Source organism: Syngnathus floridae, chromosome 17 (genome assembly GCF_059516105.1).
Source record: "Syngnathus floridae isolate MCC-2025c chromosome 17, RoL_Sflo_1.0, whole genome shotgun sequence".
NCBI lineage: Eukaryota > Metazoa > Chordata > Actinopteri > Syngnathiformes > Syngnathidae > Syngnathus > Syngnathus floridae.
Genome location: NC_142429.1, coordinates 5217289 through 5233505, shown reverse-complemented (window position 1 = coordinate 5233505; position 16217 = coordinate 5217289). Strand labels below are relative to the sequence as shown.

Here is a 16217-nt window from a genome sequence, read left to right as displayed (position 1 = left end):
ACGGTACTTTTTTATTATACCATGATTGCAGATTTCTCTCTCCGTCTCTCTCTCATAAACTAAATCACAAAACACAGCAATGTGCGCACCGTGCATTTGAGATTAATAGAAGCAATCAGATCACTGGGAAAGTCTCCAGACTTTTAATCAACACTTCACATGATGAGTGGCTCTCGACTGGCGGGACTGCAGCGTTATCAGGAGTTCCATCACAATAACCAACGCACACACGCACACATACACAGTAAGAGTTTTTAATTAGTGCGTGAGAGTGGTACAAGAGTTCATATTGTCAGTGACTCACGGGCACAAAACGGATGAGTCACATCACACTCAAGCCACCATCACGACCAACACCTGAACGTAGACGAAATTACCTTGCAGGATTTCAGACACATTTACAACACTCAGAGAACACAGGAAAAAGGCAAACAATTGACTGGTCGTGCGTCAATTTCAGGAGACAAATTCTTGCCAGCCAATGTGGGGGCAAATATATAGATGAACTGTTCTGGTTGCCAGCCAAAGCACTTATTGACAAATCACAAGATGTTCACTGCACTGCCTTCAAATTACAAGTTCATTACTTCCAAGTTGCTGTGCTCGACGTTGTCGTCAGGCATCGTTTTTGCACTCCCGTTTGCATCATTTCCCAGCAAAGGTGTCGCTAGTGAGACCTCGAGGTCCCTCCCAGTGGCGTCCCTGCCGCCGGGATCTGGGATCGGTCCCCGGGGATTCGACTCAAAGGCCTCGAGGCCGGACAGCAAAGGCTCCAAACCTTGTGACGGGCAGTCAGTCGTTGCACTTTGCCGGATTCGCAAGACTTGCGTCATTTCTGAGACGTCGTCGTCGTCTTCGCGAAGTCCTCGCCTCAGGCTCTCCCGGGGTACCGGTGCCCGCCTTCCCCCTTCCTGTGACGGCTGGGGCCGGGCGGCCTGGTGGTCTTCCACCTTGCGGGTGGCGCGGCAGAGGGCTTTGCGGAAGCCCCTCTTGAAGTTGTCCGACATGAAGCCGTAGACCACAGGGTTGGCGCAGCTGTTGGCGTAGCCCAGCACCACCACAAAGTAGTAGAGGCCGTGATACTCAGGAGGCAACGCCACCAGTAGGTTGAGCACGTTCAGCCCGTAGAAGGGCAACCAGCACAGGACGAAGACGGCCACCACGATCACAACCATGCGCGTCACCTTGCGTTCCGACTTACGGCGCTTGGCCGAGGCGGCGTGGACCTTCTTGGCCGAGCTGCGCACCTTCGAGCAAAAATAGGGTTACGTTTAAGGACATGGATCCATCCGTGAGGCCGGCGGACATACTTTAAACACGATGAGCAGGTAGCACAGGCAAATGATGAGCAGCGGGCACAGGAAGCCCAGCGTGGAGGTGTAGAGGATGAAGGCCGCCCTCCACACCTTGGCGGGAGCCGGCCACAGGATGTTGCACGTGCCGCCCGTCTTCTGGATGTTGGCGAAGACCACCACGGGCAGGACCACCAGGAAGGACAGCGCCCACACAGTGCCATTGACTGCCTTGGCCACGCGAGGGCGCCGCCACCGGGCCGCGCGGACGGGGTGGCCCACCGCCAGGTAGCGGTCCACGCTCATGACCGTCAGGCAGAAGATACTGGTGAACTGGTTGATGGAGTCTACTGTCATCACCAGCCGGCACATGAAAGCGCCGAAGGGCCACGCCTGCAGCGAGTTCTGCACGGCCAGGAAGGGCAGGCCCAGCATGAAGAGCTCGTCGGCGATGGCCAGGTTGAGGATGTACATGTTGGTCACTGACTCCGTCTTGGAGTGATGCAGCACGATGTGGATGACCAGCGTGTTCCCGCCCAGACCGATCACGCACACGATTATGTAGATGAGCGGGATCAGGACGCCCTCCACGCCGGGGCCCGACCCGTCGTCCGCCGCCGTCACATTCGTGGCATTCGGTAGAAGGAGAGCAAGTTCCTCAAATGTTACGCTGGCGTTCTCCACCGCTGCCTCCATGTCAGGAAAACAGCAGCTTTGCTTTAACAAAGAATGTCACCACTCAGTCAAAAGTGAAGACTGCGGATTTCTGACATTTGGGTTTTGGTACGTGATAAACTAGAGTGCACTGGAAATGATTTATTTTTAAGGGTGATTTGGATGATCACTAACATGTGCTAAATGCTAACTGCGCTAACATTGGAAGACAAAATGTCAGCAGGTTGTTTGGCATCCATCCCAAAGGTCAGCAGGACTTGAAAGCTTGGGGGAGAACCTTCTCACACACACACGTGCACGTGCACACTTTCACACACACGTGTTCAGCTCACATACAACAAAACCCGCATCATCAATCTGACCGATGACAAACATTGTTTCAGATTTTATCCATATCCTTGCCTCTCAATTTGCATGCACTTTTCAAATGGCTTTGCTTGGGGAATTTCACGCATTATTTCTAAATTGCATATCAACAGTGGCATATGTTCTCTATTTTGAGTACATAAAAATTCGTATTTATATCACTGACAATAATCTACTTGCCACTTTGCACTCATTTGCATCATTTGGCCATCTGAATTTTTTTTCATTAAGTTTATACGGATCTTGCCGAGCGCATCAACTTTTGCATTGCAAATCATATTGATAATGTTATTCATCCCGATTCCTACTAAATCAAGTGTTAATTTTTATTTTTTTGCAAATATGTGCAGACACTCTCTGTGTTCACTGCGGTTTGGGTGGCCGAAGCTCAAAGAACTCATCTTACCTTTGGACGACTTCGTCTTGTGCTCACAAGACTTGCGGCAAACCCGAGCGGTCACCAGGTTCGGTTACCTCAAGTCCACATTGCATCATGAGCGCAACTGCCGTCGTCGCAGAGCACTTCTCTGCTTGTAACTAGGAGACACTGCTCCAGTCAAGTGGGAGGTGTTAGGATCCCATTCTGTGCGCGTGCACGGGCGCGTCACAAGGGAGACTGCAGTGAGTGCACCTTCTGGAAAGAAAAAATGTCATCCAGGATCTGACTTTTAAAAAGGAGCATCCAGTCAGAAAAACAATCACAAGCAATATGCTTTTTCAATATTACTTTTTTTTTTTCCTTTTGATGTAAACTATCCAAAGCCTTCACCTTCCCCGCATTTTTTTAAAACCTTATTCCAAAAGGCAACAAATCCATTTTCACATAAAAATTGCAAAGGTCTATTAACAAAAAGTTTAAAAAAAGAGCCCAGACACATTTCTGAGAAGTGTTCAAGGGCACTTACGAGTCAGAAGGAAGAATAAGTTGTGTTAAGATGAGGATGACAATGTGCTAAGAAAAAAAGCAAAGGCATAAGGAATCCAAGTGAAGAGTTGCTTTATTAAAATATTCTCAAGTAATATGAAAAGAATTCAACAAAATGTAGACCCTGAAAAGTGAATTTCAGATTTGTTTCTAGATACATTCGAAACGTTTGAAGATGCTGCCGTAGTAAAGGCTGAGAACAAGGGGAACTTTGCATGGAATTAGCTAAGTTAGCTGCTATGGCTAATGGCTAACGTGTTTCTTAGCATATGTGTCATGACTAATGACCAACATTCTTTGCATGTTAGCCAGCAATGCTACGAATAATAGTTTATTTGCTGAAGTATCGGCAACAGTGGCTAAAAAGATTGCTAATATTTTTTTACATTTTTTGTTTGTTTTGCTTGAATAAAGTGATGTATTGCCAGAGTGGTTGTAATGCGATTAGCGTCTCGGGGCTCGTTAAGCAGGTTTTCTTTTGAATGGCTCAGATGACGACAGCCACGCTCGATAGCCGAGCACTAGCCGATCCATAGCTCGTTAGCAAAGCGCTTTGTTACTGAGGTTGTCGCTATTAGCAACAAAGACAAGCGAGCTAACCACTTATGTCCTCTTATGTTGGGACAGAATGCTTAACTTCAACCAGTTTGTACTGAATTTAGTTGAGGCTGCATGTTCCTCAATAAGGTCGATAACCTTTGTTTCGATCACTAGTAATCTGAAAATCTTTCATATGCGGAATGAAAATCCAAGAGTTCTTTTTTTCCAGAGTCGTATAGCAACAACATTTGTGTGGTTATTATGAAATGTGAAAAGCAAGGGAGCATTTTTATTTCAAGGCCTTGGAGCCCTTTTGTATAATATCTTGAGTACATTTTTCCAATCATCTTTAAGATGTCGGTCCTTCCGAAGTGTGTTATATGATGAATACACAACGACATGACATTTGTTAGCGTGTCGGAGAGCACCTTGTCTAACAAGGTTATCTGATTGTGGTGGCCTGGTAACCACGGCAACGGAACCGCACGTCGAATGACGAGACCTTGGAAGGTTTCAAAAGTGTTGAAGTAAGTTTACTTCTTTTTGCAAAAACAACAGCGTGACATCAGCAGTACATATTTCATGTTTGTTTGCAAATTCTTTTTAAACGATTCATCATAAATCAATATCTTCACATTAAGTGAGAAGATGAAGATGATGAAGGTCACCTGACCACATGCTGCAGCAGCAAGGAGTCAAGCAAACAAACCACTTCCTGTTTGATGAAAGTGGAGGAGCGGTGCCATCGCTTTGTCTCTTCACCCCACTCCCCGAAGAAAAAGAAAAGAAATAGAGCTGCACTGATAAGCTGTGTCCAAAGTTGAACCTATTCAAGCGTTAAAGCAAAAAAAGGCATTTTGTATTATTTCATTTCCTCACCCCGTGGAGGAATCAAAAAGGAATCGGATGGACTAAATCCTAATCAATTCCCATCCCTGGGACACATCGCATCAAATCTGAAGAAAATCGAGAAAAAAGTTTTATCACCCCAAATCCAATTTACACCACTGGCGAATTTCTCAACAGTTCTGACAAATGGTCTCAAAAGAACGGCCCAGCCGTCCTGGCTACCCACGATGACGAAAATAGATACAAAATGTTGGACCTTCATTTTGAAACATCTCCTCTGTACCGAATGAACTGAGACTGACTTGGCTCCTCTCCCTTCGTCTTCTTCTGCATCAAATTGGTTTGGTGTAGTTTGCTGGAAAGAGTCCTTTCCTGTCGCCGCACCTTCCCGTCCACCAGGCGGAGTTAGAGGTGTCGGTGATGTTGATGATGTCGCCGGCGCAAAAGCTCAACTCGTCGTCTTCTTCGGCGTTGAAGTCGTACAAAGCCAAAACCTTTTGTTGGAAAACACGCACCCATTTAGCATCTTGCTATGCTAACAGAAGAGCGTTTTAAAATACAGTGTGTTGGTCAGACCTGGTGAAAACTGGCGCTGTCAGGAGCTCGAGCAGCAGTGTTCGGTCTTCTTTCTGATTGGACCATGCTTTCAATGCACTCCTCCAGGCCACGCCCCCTCGGCTGCAAAATACGCGAGCAACATTCTTCTCTGAGATTTGTCAAATTAACAAGATCTGTCTATTTGAAGTATTTACTGATTGGGCGCTGGACGTTGTGACGCCGTCGTTGAGAAAAATGTTGCTGGTTTTGGAGATGGAGGTGGTCTTGTAGTAGTTCACTAGCTTGTTGAGCGACGTGAACTTCTCGGCCCACAAGATGTAGTGACCTCGCTCGTCGCGGATGACCTTGAAGTGCTGCACGTTGCACTCGTGCCTGCGGCCCAAGTATTTTGTTACTTTTGATAAATCTGCAAATCTCTCAAGACAAAATGCTTGTGTTGGAGTTTGCAACCGACTTGACGGAGATGGAGAAGTTTCCGGGTGAACTTTGACATCCTCGGATGACAAAGTCACCGACGGGTTTGGCGCTGAGGATTTGCTCAGCCATGCCGCGAGTGGCGTTCTCCTGGAACCATCTGCGAACATGTGCGCATCAGCACCACACAACAAGAAGGTCGAGGATGACATCAAGTGTGGACGGGGATTACCCAGGTATGATCAGGTCCACGTAGTTCCTGGGGACGAGGCCTTCGTGTCCGTTCATCTCGGCTTTGTACCACTTGTCGTACGTGCTTAAAATCTAATATGAGACAGAGAGACTTTTTTGCCATGAAAACTTTTTGGGGAATGACGGGCTGACATTCCGACGAGCTTCTTTTCGAACCTTCACCACGTCATTCTTCTTAAAGTTCAGCTCACCAGCCGCTCTTGCCATGAAGTCGTACTTTCCTCTCGCCTCCATGTTGGCAAGTTCCTCAAGTAAAACAACCTGGGTAGATTTGATCTTATTAAAAAATGAACAAATAAATAAATAAATAATCAAATAAAACATATCACCATTTTATTCAACTAGAATATAGACAAATACCGTCAGCATGGAAAGTTTGATGCACTTTGCCGTCTTTCACATTGTGAATCTTGTTTGAAGCTTTTGTTCGAACGAGTATACCATATAATTTATCACTAATTTTATTTATTAGTCAAATAGAAGGCAACAGTTTTAAATGTCACGTGACGGACAAGAGCACCTTCTACAGCTGTAACTGAACAATTTGTGGAAGATTTCTCCAATGGCGGGAACAAGTTGAACGTAGAAAAGTTGAAAGTAAAAAATGAGGAAAAAGCTGATCAAACTATATTAATGATAGGTTCAATAATCATGTTTTCATGGAGGATGGGAATAATCATCAACAAGTGAAAGTGAAAATTAATAACTAATAACGTACTCAATGACTGAATAAAGTATTGCTTAAGAGTAAAAGTGAAAGTAAAGTATCAAATAAATTTTAAGTTAATGTCATTAACCGGCATGATCATTGTTTTAATTTTTTTTACATTTCACCTGAGTGATTAAAGTACACGTTTTAGGACGCAATAAATTCTGAACGTTTTTACCTTGAGTTGCTTTGTTTTACCTTGTGTGAAGTTTATCCCATGGAAAATAAAGGTAAAAAGCAAACCGTTATTTTCTTTTTCCTTCCGCGTCACGTGCAGTAGGGTTGCCAGGAGGAGAGCTAAAAAATTAAACGTCAAATACGTTCATTAACAAAAAAAAAGCGATATAATATTCGGAATTTAACGATGGTTGGTTCCTCTGAACACACTTTTGTTCTTAAATGAACACGCACGTGTACACCTGCTTTTTAGACTGTTTGGCCACTTCCTGTTAACAAAATAAAACTCACCATGTAGCGTTTCCGGCGGGGTTAATTTTTCAGTACGAGAATACTTAGAATATTGTTGACGGGTTTCCGCTGAAAATTATGCAAATGTGTTTTTAGATCTTATCTTGTTCAATAACTGACTAGCTAATTCTTTTAAAAAGTTATAATAAACTAATAAAAGGAAACATTTAATGCATTAATTTATACGTTTTCCAACCGAAAGTGGTTCATGGAAACCTTTTTTTCTTAAAAAAGTGGTGAATTTAAACCTATTTTTTCATTCGTTAAATATCTGATTATTACGTAATTTCTGTATGTATAACATATGGGCATATGGACATATTGCCAAACAAACTCACGGGGCATTTTTTCTATTTTCTTTAAAGCTGAGCTTTTTAAAAGCTAGCTAGGATTTTAGAAAACACTAAGCAAAAAGGCCAGAGCCCATAACTTAACCCCAATCCAATGAACTTCGAGGCATACCTGCTAAATTCTACTCACCAGGCTGCTATAAGAAATATTATCCATGAATGTCATATTCCTTTATTGTGACTGCGAGGTGATGTCAAACACAAATTGTGCTGCCTTTGTAAAGTGCTTTGAGATACATGCTGCACTGGACGCAGCCGCCAGGGGGCAGCCAATCACTCTTTTGTGTGTTTTCTTTGGATTTATGCAGGAAGTCATCAGGACGCAGTTGTGGTCACAGTCATTTTCAAAAATAAAACTAGAAAAAAAAGTGGTGCAGACACACCCTGCTGCTTTCCTGTCACATTGCGAGCGTGCCTATGCCAGCACACTCTACAATGATATGGATTTATTGTGATTACGTTAACTGTACAAATATGAGAAAATAGCATTTTTATAAATACAAATGAGTAAAAACATTGAGAAAATACAACAATAAAAGGTTTTGCAGTTAGTGGAGAGACTTCCGGACAGGAAGCAGGAAACATTCTTGACTTCCTGTTCAGCATTTGGTCGTCTCGGAACTTTTGTTGGCGTTTTTGTTGGGGTCCATGTTGGCCACCAGCAGTCTCAACGAGTCTCCCGAAGAGCGAATCACTTCACGCCCACTGGGGAACAGAAAGTCCACACCTGCATATTCACGGGCTCAATTTGTTTGCGAGATTTTATTTTGGGGCCGCATCTTTCCCGCTCTCACATTCCACATCTTTCCACGCACACACTTGCACTTACACACTGTAGTCCATTCCAACCAAGCTGACGCCGTTGACGGCGAGGATTCGATCTCCTGTCTTGAGGCGGAGGCACAAAGCGGCGGGCGAGTTGGGAACGAGCGACTTGACGTAAATCCCGCTCATCCTCAGTGGTGTCTTCTGCTCACACAAAACCAAGCAAAATAGCGTGAGGAGTTTTCCCGTCAAAGTACAGTAATAGTCGGCCTGAAGGCAGCAGTACCATGCCGTCCACCAGGGCCAAGCCCAGACCATGAGGACCGCGATGGATCTCCACCGTGAACACATCGTCGTCGTCTTCGTCGTCCTTTTCGACAATGCGCTCACCCTCTGCGTAGAAACAAAAATGTAATTTGGCTAACAGTGTGACACTGCTACTGCTAACCGCTAAAGATCACCAAGATTTTGCTGACAGTGCTACTTACAAACTTTGACTTCTGCAATCTTTTTTTGTCATTATGTGTGCATGGAACTTAAAGCGAGCTGAGTCAAACCCAACAGTAGTATTCCCACTGCACCCCCTGCAGTGCTTTTCCCGTCACGATGAATACACATGCACCCCCCCCACCCACACCCACACACACAGTGAGTGTAGGTGGCGCAAACAAAGGCGCACGCGTCCGATTAAGATTCCAGGCAGCAAGTGGACTGTAAATTGTCCTGACGGGTGGCCGCCGTCACCACCGTCGTTCTTTTCTGTCCTGACCTCAGCGCCTCGCTGCAATTCTTGGCGCCGATTATAGGATTAGCAAACTTTCCAAATAACGTTCAGCCAGGCCTGCAAAGCACGCCGGCATGTTCGGCAACAAACGCTGGTTTTCAATCCTGAACCGAATCGTGAATCGGTTAAGTTATGCAAGTTGTGGGATTAGTAAAGTGTTAAAAAAAAAAAAAATCATTTACGTTGATGACGTTATTTTTTTTAATGACTCGGAAATGGAAAATAATACCGTGCCAAAGTTAATTGCAGAGTAAGAAATGAGCCAATGAGAGTTAAGACATCTGCTTCAGATCAAGTCAATCCTCAAGCTTAAAGCAGCACTGCAGGGGGGATCGAGGGGGGGCATGTGTGTGTGTGGGGGTCACATTAGCAAGATGAACCGTTAAAGCACTTAAGTGATTTTTGTGTGCGTGTGAAATGGTCTGCTGGATTGCGCTTGTTACCGTCTGCAAGCTGGTTTGCTTGCGGGGTGTCGGGAGGTGTGAGGAGGCAGGACGGGTCCGGAGGAGCACTCAGGATGCGACCGTCCAGCTTGTCAGTGCCGCCCCGCTCCTTCAGCTTCCGGGTCACGACCCGCTCAATGACGCCGGGGTCGTCGGCGGGCTCCGGCGGCGGGCAAGGGGGATGCGAGGTCTCATACGAGATGGTTGCGGACGATGCTGAGGAGATCTGAGGACAATGTCCACCACAAGCAAAAGGATGTATAGTGAAGTGTGAAGAAGACCCAAAGAAATTTCCATACAGAAGATGAAGACAACTCGTTACCTCCTGCCCTTCCCATTCCCTGGGGGAGGTCTGGTCGATGGCCTGCTGCAGGCGGGTAAGCTGCTCCAGGAGGGCAGAGTCCAGGTGGGCTTCTTCCAAAAAGAAACTCCTGCTTGGCAGGATGAGCGGCGGGTGCTGGTCGAAGCTTTCCAAAATGTCCGCTACACACACACACGCACGCGCGCACGCACGCACGCATGCACACACACAGGTTTACACACAAATTATCTCTGAACTGAAAAAAAACATTTTCTAAACTATGTTACAGATATTTAAATAGGGACCGACCCGTCCTGCAGGCGTCTTCAGCGTGTTCAGGCCCAGGAGTCCAACCAGCGGGTCGATTCTTGCCCGTGTTGTACTGGCTCAGCATGTGCTGTAGCTGCGCCGCGTTCAAGGCGGAAAACTCGGACTTCAGCGAAGTCCACGACGCCTGCACGAGCAACAAAGTCATCATCTTTTTGGCTACGAGCTTCCCAAAGCACTTAAATGGTGGTCATGACATATTTAAAAAAAAAAGAAACATTTTCTCTATCTGAATTTTTTTTTTTTTTTTATCTGGCACTGAAAGTGTATTTCTTCCATGACGAAATTTTTAATTTGTTGTTTACATTGGCGTTACTGTGTTGTTGACAAACAAAGTGAATGAATTCTGCATGTTAGGCTTGAAGGCCACAAAATGTTGAGCAAGCTCACCAACGTGGTCCACTCAAGGAAACCTCACAAGAGCGCTTTTAGAAACCTCAGCCACACATTCACAAGCAGACGCGCGCACACACTAACGTTGGAACATGTGGCCATTGATTATGCGCGTTGCGGCTGGGCCGCCTCCCAGAATAGCTCCAAACATCCACATGGCTGCACTTGCAGAGATGGGAGGGGCCGAGGGAGAGGGGGGACATGGGAGGGGTCGATTAAAACGCTCCTAGTGACCACTGCTAGCGACCTCATCCTGACTCATGCTACAGTTGTACTTAAAAGTGCTCAACCAAAAAAGTTCACGCGTGAAATGAGGCCCGACCTGAAGGAGCGTTTCTTTGGGTGTGGCCAGCAGGTTGACAGCGGCCGAAAGTTTCTGAAAGAAGTCGGCGGCCACGTCGGCCAAGCTGATGCTCTGCAGCCAGTCCATCAGCAGGTCCAGGTTGGCCCGCATCTGGACCCCTCGTGACCACTGGTAGAAACCCGCTGCCGAGCCTGTGGGGGTCAAAAGGTCCCACGCGAGTACATCCAAGCGACTCTTTCCCGAAGGTTAGCACGGTTAGCTTAGCGGCCGGCTCTCACCTCTCTCCATGAGCGCGTTGAAGAGCGAGGCGTTGATGAAGAAGAAGAGGTACGCGCACAACTGCAGGCAGATGTCGGCGTGCACCTGGAAGGAGGTGAAGAGCTGCAGCGCTTCCTTCAGCACCTCCAGGATGCCGCTCAGGCCGTCTGGCACGCGCAGATGCCCGCTCTCCGAGAACGGATTACCGTCCAGCACGGCTGGCAGTGCCGAGTACATGCTCTAAGCAAAACCAGAAACGGAAGAACTTCTTAGGAGTTGGGACTGGGTCATCATCAACCCCCCACACACAAAAAAGCTTCGAATCATTCATTCCAGAGCCATGAGACTCATCCAGCCCCACCTCGCTGCTTCCTTTGGACTTGCGAGAAGAATGAAATGCGCGCAAGGTTGACACCGGCACGGATTCCTCTGCATTTTTCTCATTGTTGCGCACACGCGTGACATCACCTCCGCAGAAAAAGACGGCTGACTCACAAACAGCTGCTTGGTCGCCAGCGCACAACGTAGGAAATCGTGCTTACGCATCAATGACGCTCCCTTTCGCTCCCTTTCTAAATTTGATTTTTTTGGGGCTTGTGATGATGACCTTCTTGTGAAGGCCACATTGTAAATCTTCTCAAGTATTCCCACACATTTTTCAGGAAATCAAACACACCTTCCTCCCTTCCGTACACTCACACATGCTCACTTCCTCTCTGGAAATACTGTGTGTGTGAGAGGAGGATTATTTGTGTGTGTGAAAGTGTTTTGAGTGTGTGTTGCGCTATCTGCTAGGCTTTGCCCACTGAGGGCTGCAGATAAGGCCAGCTGATCTTTCCATTGTGTGCGCTTCCCGCGTGTTGACACAGTGCTCTTTCCCAAACACATTCTGTGTGTGTGTGTGTGTGTGTGTGTGTTTGTGTGTGTGTGTGTGTGTGTGTGTGTGTGCGTGCGAGGGCGAGAATGCGAATGTGAGTGAGTGAGAGTATGTGTATGTGGGGGTGATTGGGTGATTGTAAATGTGTGTGTGTGTGTGTGTGTGTGTGAGAAACCTTGGTGAGATAGTAGACAGACTGCTGGAAGGTGAACATGATGACCTCCTCCAGCACCGTCATGGCTTCCTCGCAGGCAGCACGAGTGGACGCAACCTCCTCCTCGTCCATCAGACCTATCGGTGTGACGCTTGTGTGAGTGATGAACAAACGGACTGGGGGGGAGGTTGACGGCTCACCTGGTCGGCGGCGGTCACCCTCGGTGGCCATTAGCTGAGGGACGCGGTGCTGTATGAAGTGCAGAAGCTCAATGGTGTTTGCCATCCACGCAGCCAGGGGACGCAGACCCGAGATCAGTTGTTGCGTCTGCGGCGGGGGCTCACTAATCGCAACGCACAAACCGAACGTAAGAAAAGAAATCCTCCGGGCTGACGCAGGTGTGGATTGAGTCGGCTCACCTGTCTGACTGCATCGACGCGAGCTCCTTGGTTTTGTCCTGTCGCGCGATAAAACATGTTACACTCTTGAGTTGTGTTTGAGGCAGAGAAACATTGTCTTCAAAAAGCTGGTGTTGAACGACAAGTTGCTTTGTACCCAGACGGCGTTCTGCACGCGCGCGGCCACGTTGAGCAGGAGGCGCCTGAAGCGGTCCAAGTCGCGCGCGCCGGCCGAGCGCCGGAGGCACAGGCTGAGCAGGAAGGCGACCGTCAGCTTGGGCCCCCCGTCACCGGGCTCCCACATATTCAGGATCATCCGCAGGACCTCGTCCTCCCGTCCCGCATTGTAGCTTAGCATTGCGCCGCCGTCTTCCACTAAATTGGCAGTGGCGGGGCGCCAGCCACACGACCGACAGCCGGGGTGAGGCTCGGAAGCCCAGTTGGGACACAGGCGGCTCATCCAGGGAGGCGTCTGCGGAAAGTAGAGTTAACCCAGCCCAGTCTCAAAAAGTTTTGAAGTTACACTTTCAGAACCTTGCAGAGGTTTCCCGCTGCTGCGCCGGTGGGGTCCTTGAACATGAAGAGGTAGTGCTCCCCCAAGCCCACCAGGTCGCCGGGGTGAAGCTCTGCCTCCTCCTTTAGGGGTGTCCCATTCTTTGTGACGGGGGCGCCGTGGAGCGGCTTGAGTAGGGTGGCGGCATCCAGACGGCGCACGCGGCAATGGCGGGGGAGCACGTCGGGGGCGAAGAGCAGGATGTCCACCTTCAGACGCTCCTCGTCCTCACCGGCGCGATGCTCGCCGCAGCGGCCCAACACCGTGCTGCTCCCACTGAGCAGGTAGATGACAAAGTCCTGCAAACAAACAAAAACTTAAAGCGTCGCAAGACAAAAACAAGTCATGGCATCCCCAAAAACATCCCAGAGTCAAGACGGCCTCCCTGCCATCTGGTCACATGACTCGTCTCCAGTCGGACTTAAGTGGCCAATTTTAGGACTTGCTTGAAAGTGAAAGGTTAAGACTTGAGGACAGCAGGAAGTGCTTCGGCTTGCTGAAGGCCAGCCGTCCTGTGATTGGACGGCCCCTCCCCCAACTCTCCGGCCCTCCCGGAATAGCCCACCTGCTCGTAATCAGGTTTATCTTATCTCCTTGTGCCTACGTGTCCTCCCCTAGCGCTGAGCTCGTCCTGTCCGTCACACTCTTGAGCACACCGAGAGAACTTTAAGGTTGTGCACATGCGCACACATGATCAAACTTAATCAATTCATTTTCGTCCAACCCCACCATGGCTGAACGCATCGTAGCATGTCACCTGTCTGTGGTTGTATCCGTGCAGGAGCAGGAAGTAGGGAAAGTCAAAGGGCGGGTGGATGGAGTACTGCGTGGCGTTGTCGTCACTGCTCTCCGTCTCTTCCTTCTCCGTGCCCAGCAACCTGAGAGCATCCTTGTCCTCATCCTCGTCCTGATCTTTGTCCTGGTCCTGGTCTCGGGAGTGGCGCGCCCCGCGGGCCTCCTTCCCCATGGCGCTCAGGTCCATCTCGCTCAGGCTCCTCCAGAAGTCAGTCCCGTCCAGGCCCTCTGCGGAGCTGCTGTCCACCAACAATGAGGTGGCCCTGGAGCGGTTCCGCTGAAGCTTGCGGGCTTGAGCATTGATTCCTGGACACAAGAACCCGCAGCGTTCACTTATTTCATCTTATGCTTCTTATGTTATCCACAGCACGAAACAGTTTACGGGACTCGAAGTTCCTGTGCGAGCAGGAAGCACGGCGCTAGCAGTTATCACGTGGCACTGAGTGGCTTTGGATGCCGCGGCATCGTAAACAGAGATAAGGACAGCTTTGGTCTCCCGTGGCTGCCTTCCATGAGAGGCGCAGATAAGGAGGAGGACAAAGGATCAAGCCAGAAAAGGCTGACTGTGCGTCTCCCCTAAATCCTTCCACTGGGCCGCTGAGACGCAAACACATGCACACACACACACACACACGTCGGCCATATTGGATCCGGCCCATCTGCTGAGCAAGTTTCATTATTGTTGTATGTACCTGCCGTGACAGTGTCCCGCTCCTTCAGGCTCTGCTCCTCCACGCGGAGCCTCAGCTGGATCTCGAAGCGTCGCGAGAATCCTTCTTTGGGTTTCCACAGCGACTGCAGCATCAGCGGCTTCTCGTGGTCGCCCACCACGCGGAAACATTCTCGCCGCCAATGGCCGCCCGGACCTGTCTGGCCGATCACGTCGCACAGGACGTAGGCGCCGGCGTCCGCTTTCTCCAGACTGTACCTGAACGGGGACAATTTCGATCAACGCCAGATTAAGACCTTCAAGAATTTCTTGAGTTTTTTTCCAAAAATGTCAGCCAGTCAGTGCGACTTCTCGCTTAGCAGCATCTGATTGGAGACATCTCACTTATGATTCTGACCTGTCCAAAGCTTCTTTGAGAAGTTCCTTGGCGCTGGACTGTGTGGTGGCCAAGACACTCTTGTAGTTAGCGCCCTGGCAAATATCACTCCCGAAGATCTTGAGGATGCCGGGCACTGACAGCTGGCAGGACAGCTCGGCCGGGTCGTCCTGCGCCGAGGCCGAGCCGCCGCCTCCGTCGCTTCGGCGGAGGTTGGGGCTGTGGTTGAACACACCGGACAGACGCTTCTTGTTGTTGTTGTTGTTATTGTGGCGCCGGATTTTGGACTTGGCCGGCTGCCGGACGCCCGAACTCTCGGCAGAGCGGACGGTGCCGGTCGAACCTTGGGACCTGCAGCGCATAACATAAACGCGTTTAAGATGTGATCAATAAAAATATACATACACAATAATCATGTAAAGTCAGTTGTTTAGTTGTTGTTCTCTTGATTTGCTTTGTTGTGAGAGTCTGTGATATCTTTGTGATGACAACAAAGCAATATCTCAGATTAAAGGACAGGACGGACATTGGGTCAAGCTAGTCGGTCAGTGTGCAGAGTGACTGGCCCTGAGTTGTGGCCGATAGCAGCTCTTCAATGTGTATCCTGTTCCCGCTCGAGGGAATAAAGCCAATGAAAAGCCTCAGTGACTGATTCATACTTTAACTATATGTGACATTATGTAGAACACGGTGTAAAGTAGAATAAATGTAGACAGAAATTGGAGTAATGTGTCTATTTGGACAAGTATGCAGGTAGAAAAAGTTAAGTTGTTTGGTCTTACTGTGTTGATCCATTGCTGGCTTTCCGACCGAGTTGGGCGAGTCTCCTCTTGGGAGAGCGGATCAGCAAACCCACCACGGCCGACTGTTTATTGACGTGGTTGCTTCTCTCCTCGCTAATCATCTTCAAACATCAGTACACCAACATCATCATCCTCACCGCCAGCATCGTCACCATAACGTCCACGTTTGAGGAGACGCTCCAAAAGCACCCTTGGAACTTTCCCTCCACTTGGCGTCCATGAGTTGGCTTGTAGCTTGGTGAGTTGGTCACTTCGTTCGTTAGTCAACACAATTCCACCAGATTGAGGTCCTGAGCCCAAAGATATTCGTGGAAGAGGAGCGTGGAAAGGAGCGTTCGTCCGTCACGCACGTATTGAAGTTTGTGAACCTGCAGCCGCCGGTGCCGACTGCAACCCAGCGGAGTCTCTCCCCTCTGTGACGTCACCGCAGCATCACGAGCACGCGCCCGCAAGCAAGGAGGCAGGAAGAAAGTGACGCGCGCGCACACACGCAGCGATCAACCGGACAAGCTTCAACCAAATTAGCATTTTCCACTTAGCTTTAAACCAATTAATGACTCAAAACCTTATTTAATCTATAATTCAGAGGATTATTGCCGTGACACCTGTAAAACTGAA

At 48.6% G+C, this 16217-nt stretch overlaps 3 protein-coding genes across 7 annotated transcripts; all 3 read right to left on the bottom strand.

The window, feature by feature from the left end:
* Nucleotides 1–363: 363 nt before the first annotated feature.
* Nucleotides 364–1988, bottom strand: LOC148383822 (somatostatin receptor type 5-like). Its single transcript, XM_088357672.1, has 2 exons — nucleotides 1311–1988; nucleotides 364–1247 (listed from the first exon to the last, which is right to left on the bottom strand). The coding sequence occupies exons 1-2, from the start codon at nucleotides 1986–1988 to the stop codon at nucleotides 573–575; spliced, it is 1353 nt and encodes a 450-aa protein (XP_088213798.1). The 3' UTR covers nucleotides 364–572.
* A 2321-nt stretch (nucleotides 1989–4309) lies between these two features.
* LOC148383821 (GRB2-related adaptor protein 2-like) lies at nucleotides 4310–7739 on the bottom strand. 5 transcript variants are annotated; one of them, XM_088357395.1, is made up of 8 exons: nucleotides 7529–7668; nucleotides 6779–6877; nucleotides 6028–6132; nucleotides 5852–5943; nucleotides 5660–5779; nucleotides 5400–5577; nucleotides 5224–5325; nucleotides 4310–5141 (listed from the first exon to the last, which is right to left on the bottom strand). In XM_088357395.1, exons 3-8 carry the CDS (start codon nucleotides 6103–6105, stop codon nucleotides 4980–4982), a joined length of 732 nt encoding a protein of 243 aa, XP_088213521.1. In that variant the 5' UTR covers nucleotides 6106–6132; nucleotides 6779–6877; nucleotides 7529–7668; the 3' UTR covers nucleotides 4310–4979. The 5 variants fall into 5 exon arrangements, with proteins under 5 accessions (XP_088213521.1, XP_088213518.1, XP_088213520.1 ...); XM_088357392.1 differs by lacking the exon at nucleotides 6779–6877 and having other exon boundaries at nucleotides 6028–6147; nucleotides 7529–7739; XM_088357394.1 differs by lacking the exon at nucleotides 6779–6877 and having other exon boundaries at nucleotides 7529–7739.
* Nucleotides 7740–7786: 47 nt separating this feature from the next.
* On the bottom strand, nucleotides 7787–16036 carry radil2a (Ras association and DIL domains 2a). Its single transcript, XM_088357389.1, has 17 exons — nucleotides 15579–16036; nucleotides 14818–15147; nucleotides 14443–14678; nucleotides 13713–14056; nucleotides 12937–13254; nucleotides 12560–12874; nucleotides 12424–12461; nucleotides 12205–12347; nucleotides 12026–12141; nucleotides 10994–11213; nucleotides 10734–10906; nucleotides 10001–10145; nucleotides 9713–9873; nucleotides 9391–9616; nucleotides 8450–8556; nucleotides 8228–8367; nucleotides 7787–8103 (listed from the first exon to the last, which is right to left on the bottom strand). The coding sequence occupies exons 1-17, from the start codon at nucleotides 15698–15700 to the stop codon at nucleotides 7998–8000; spliced, it is 3240 nt and encodes a 1079-aa protein (XP_088213515.1). The 5' UTR covers nucleotides 15701–16036; the 3' UTR covers nucleotides 7787–7997.
* Nucleotides 16037–16217: the final 181 nt, after the last annotated feature.

Coding starts and splice junctions, on each gene's coding strand:
- LOC148383822 (XM_088357672.1), bottom strand. CDS start 1,988: ATGGAGGCAGCGGTGGAGAACGCCAGCGTAACATTTGAGGAACTTGCT. Junction 1,248..1,310: donor ACCTGCTCATCGTGTTTAAA/GTATGTCCGCCG, acceptor TTTTGCTCGAAG/GTGCGCAGCTCGGCCAAGAA.
- LOC148383821 (XM_088357392.1), bottom strand. CDS start 7,564: ATGACATTCATGGATAATATTTCTTATAGCAGCCTG. Junction 6,148..7,528: donor ATATTTCTTATAGCAGCCTG/GTGAGTAGAATT, acceptor TTTTTTAATAAG/ATCAAATCTACCCAGGTTGT. Junction 5,578..5,659: donor AACTTCTCCATCTCCGTCAA/GTCGGTTGCAAA, acceptor CTTGGGCCGCAG/GCACGAGTGCAACGTGCAGC.
- radil2a (XM_088357389.1), bottom strand. CDS start 15,700: ATGATTAGCGAGGAGAGAAGCAACCACGTCAATAAACAGTCGGCCGTG. Junction 10,907..10,993: donor CAACGCGCTCATGGAGAGAG/GTGAGAGCCGGC, acceptor TGACCCCCACAG/GCTCGGCAGCGGGTTTCTAC. Junction 8,104..8,227: donor GTTGGAATGGACTACAGTGT/GTAAGTGCAAGT, acceptor TCTGTTCCCCAG/TGGGCGTGAAGTGATTCGCT.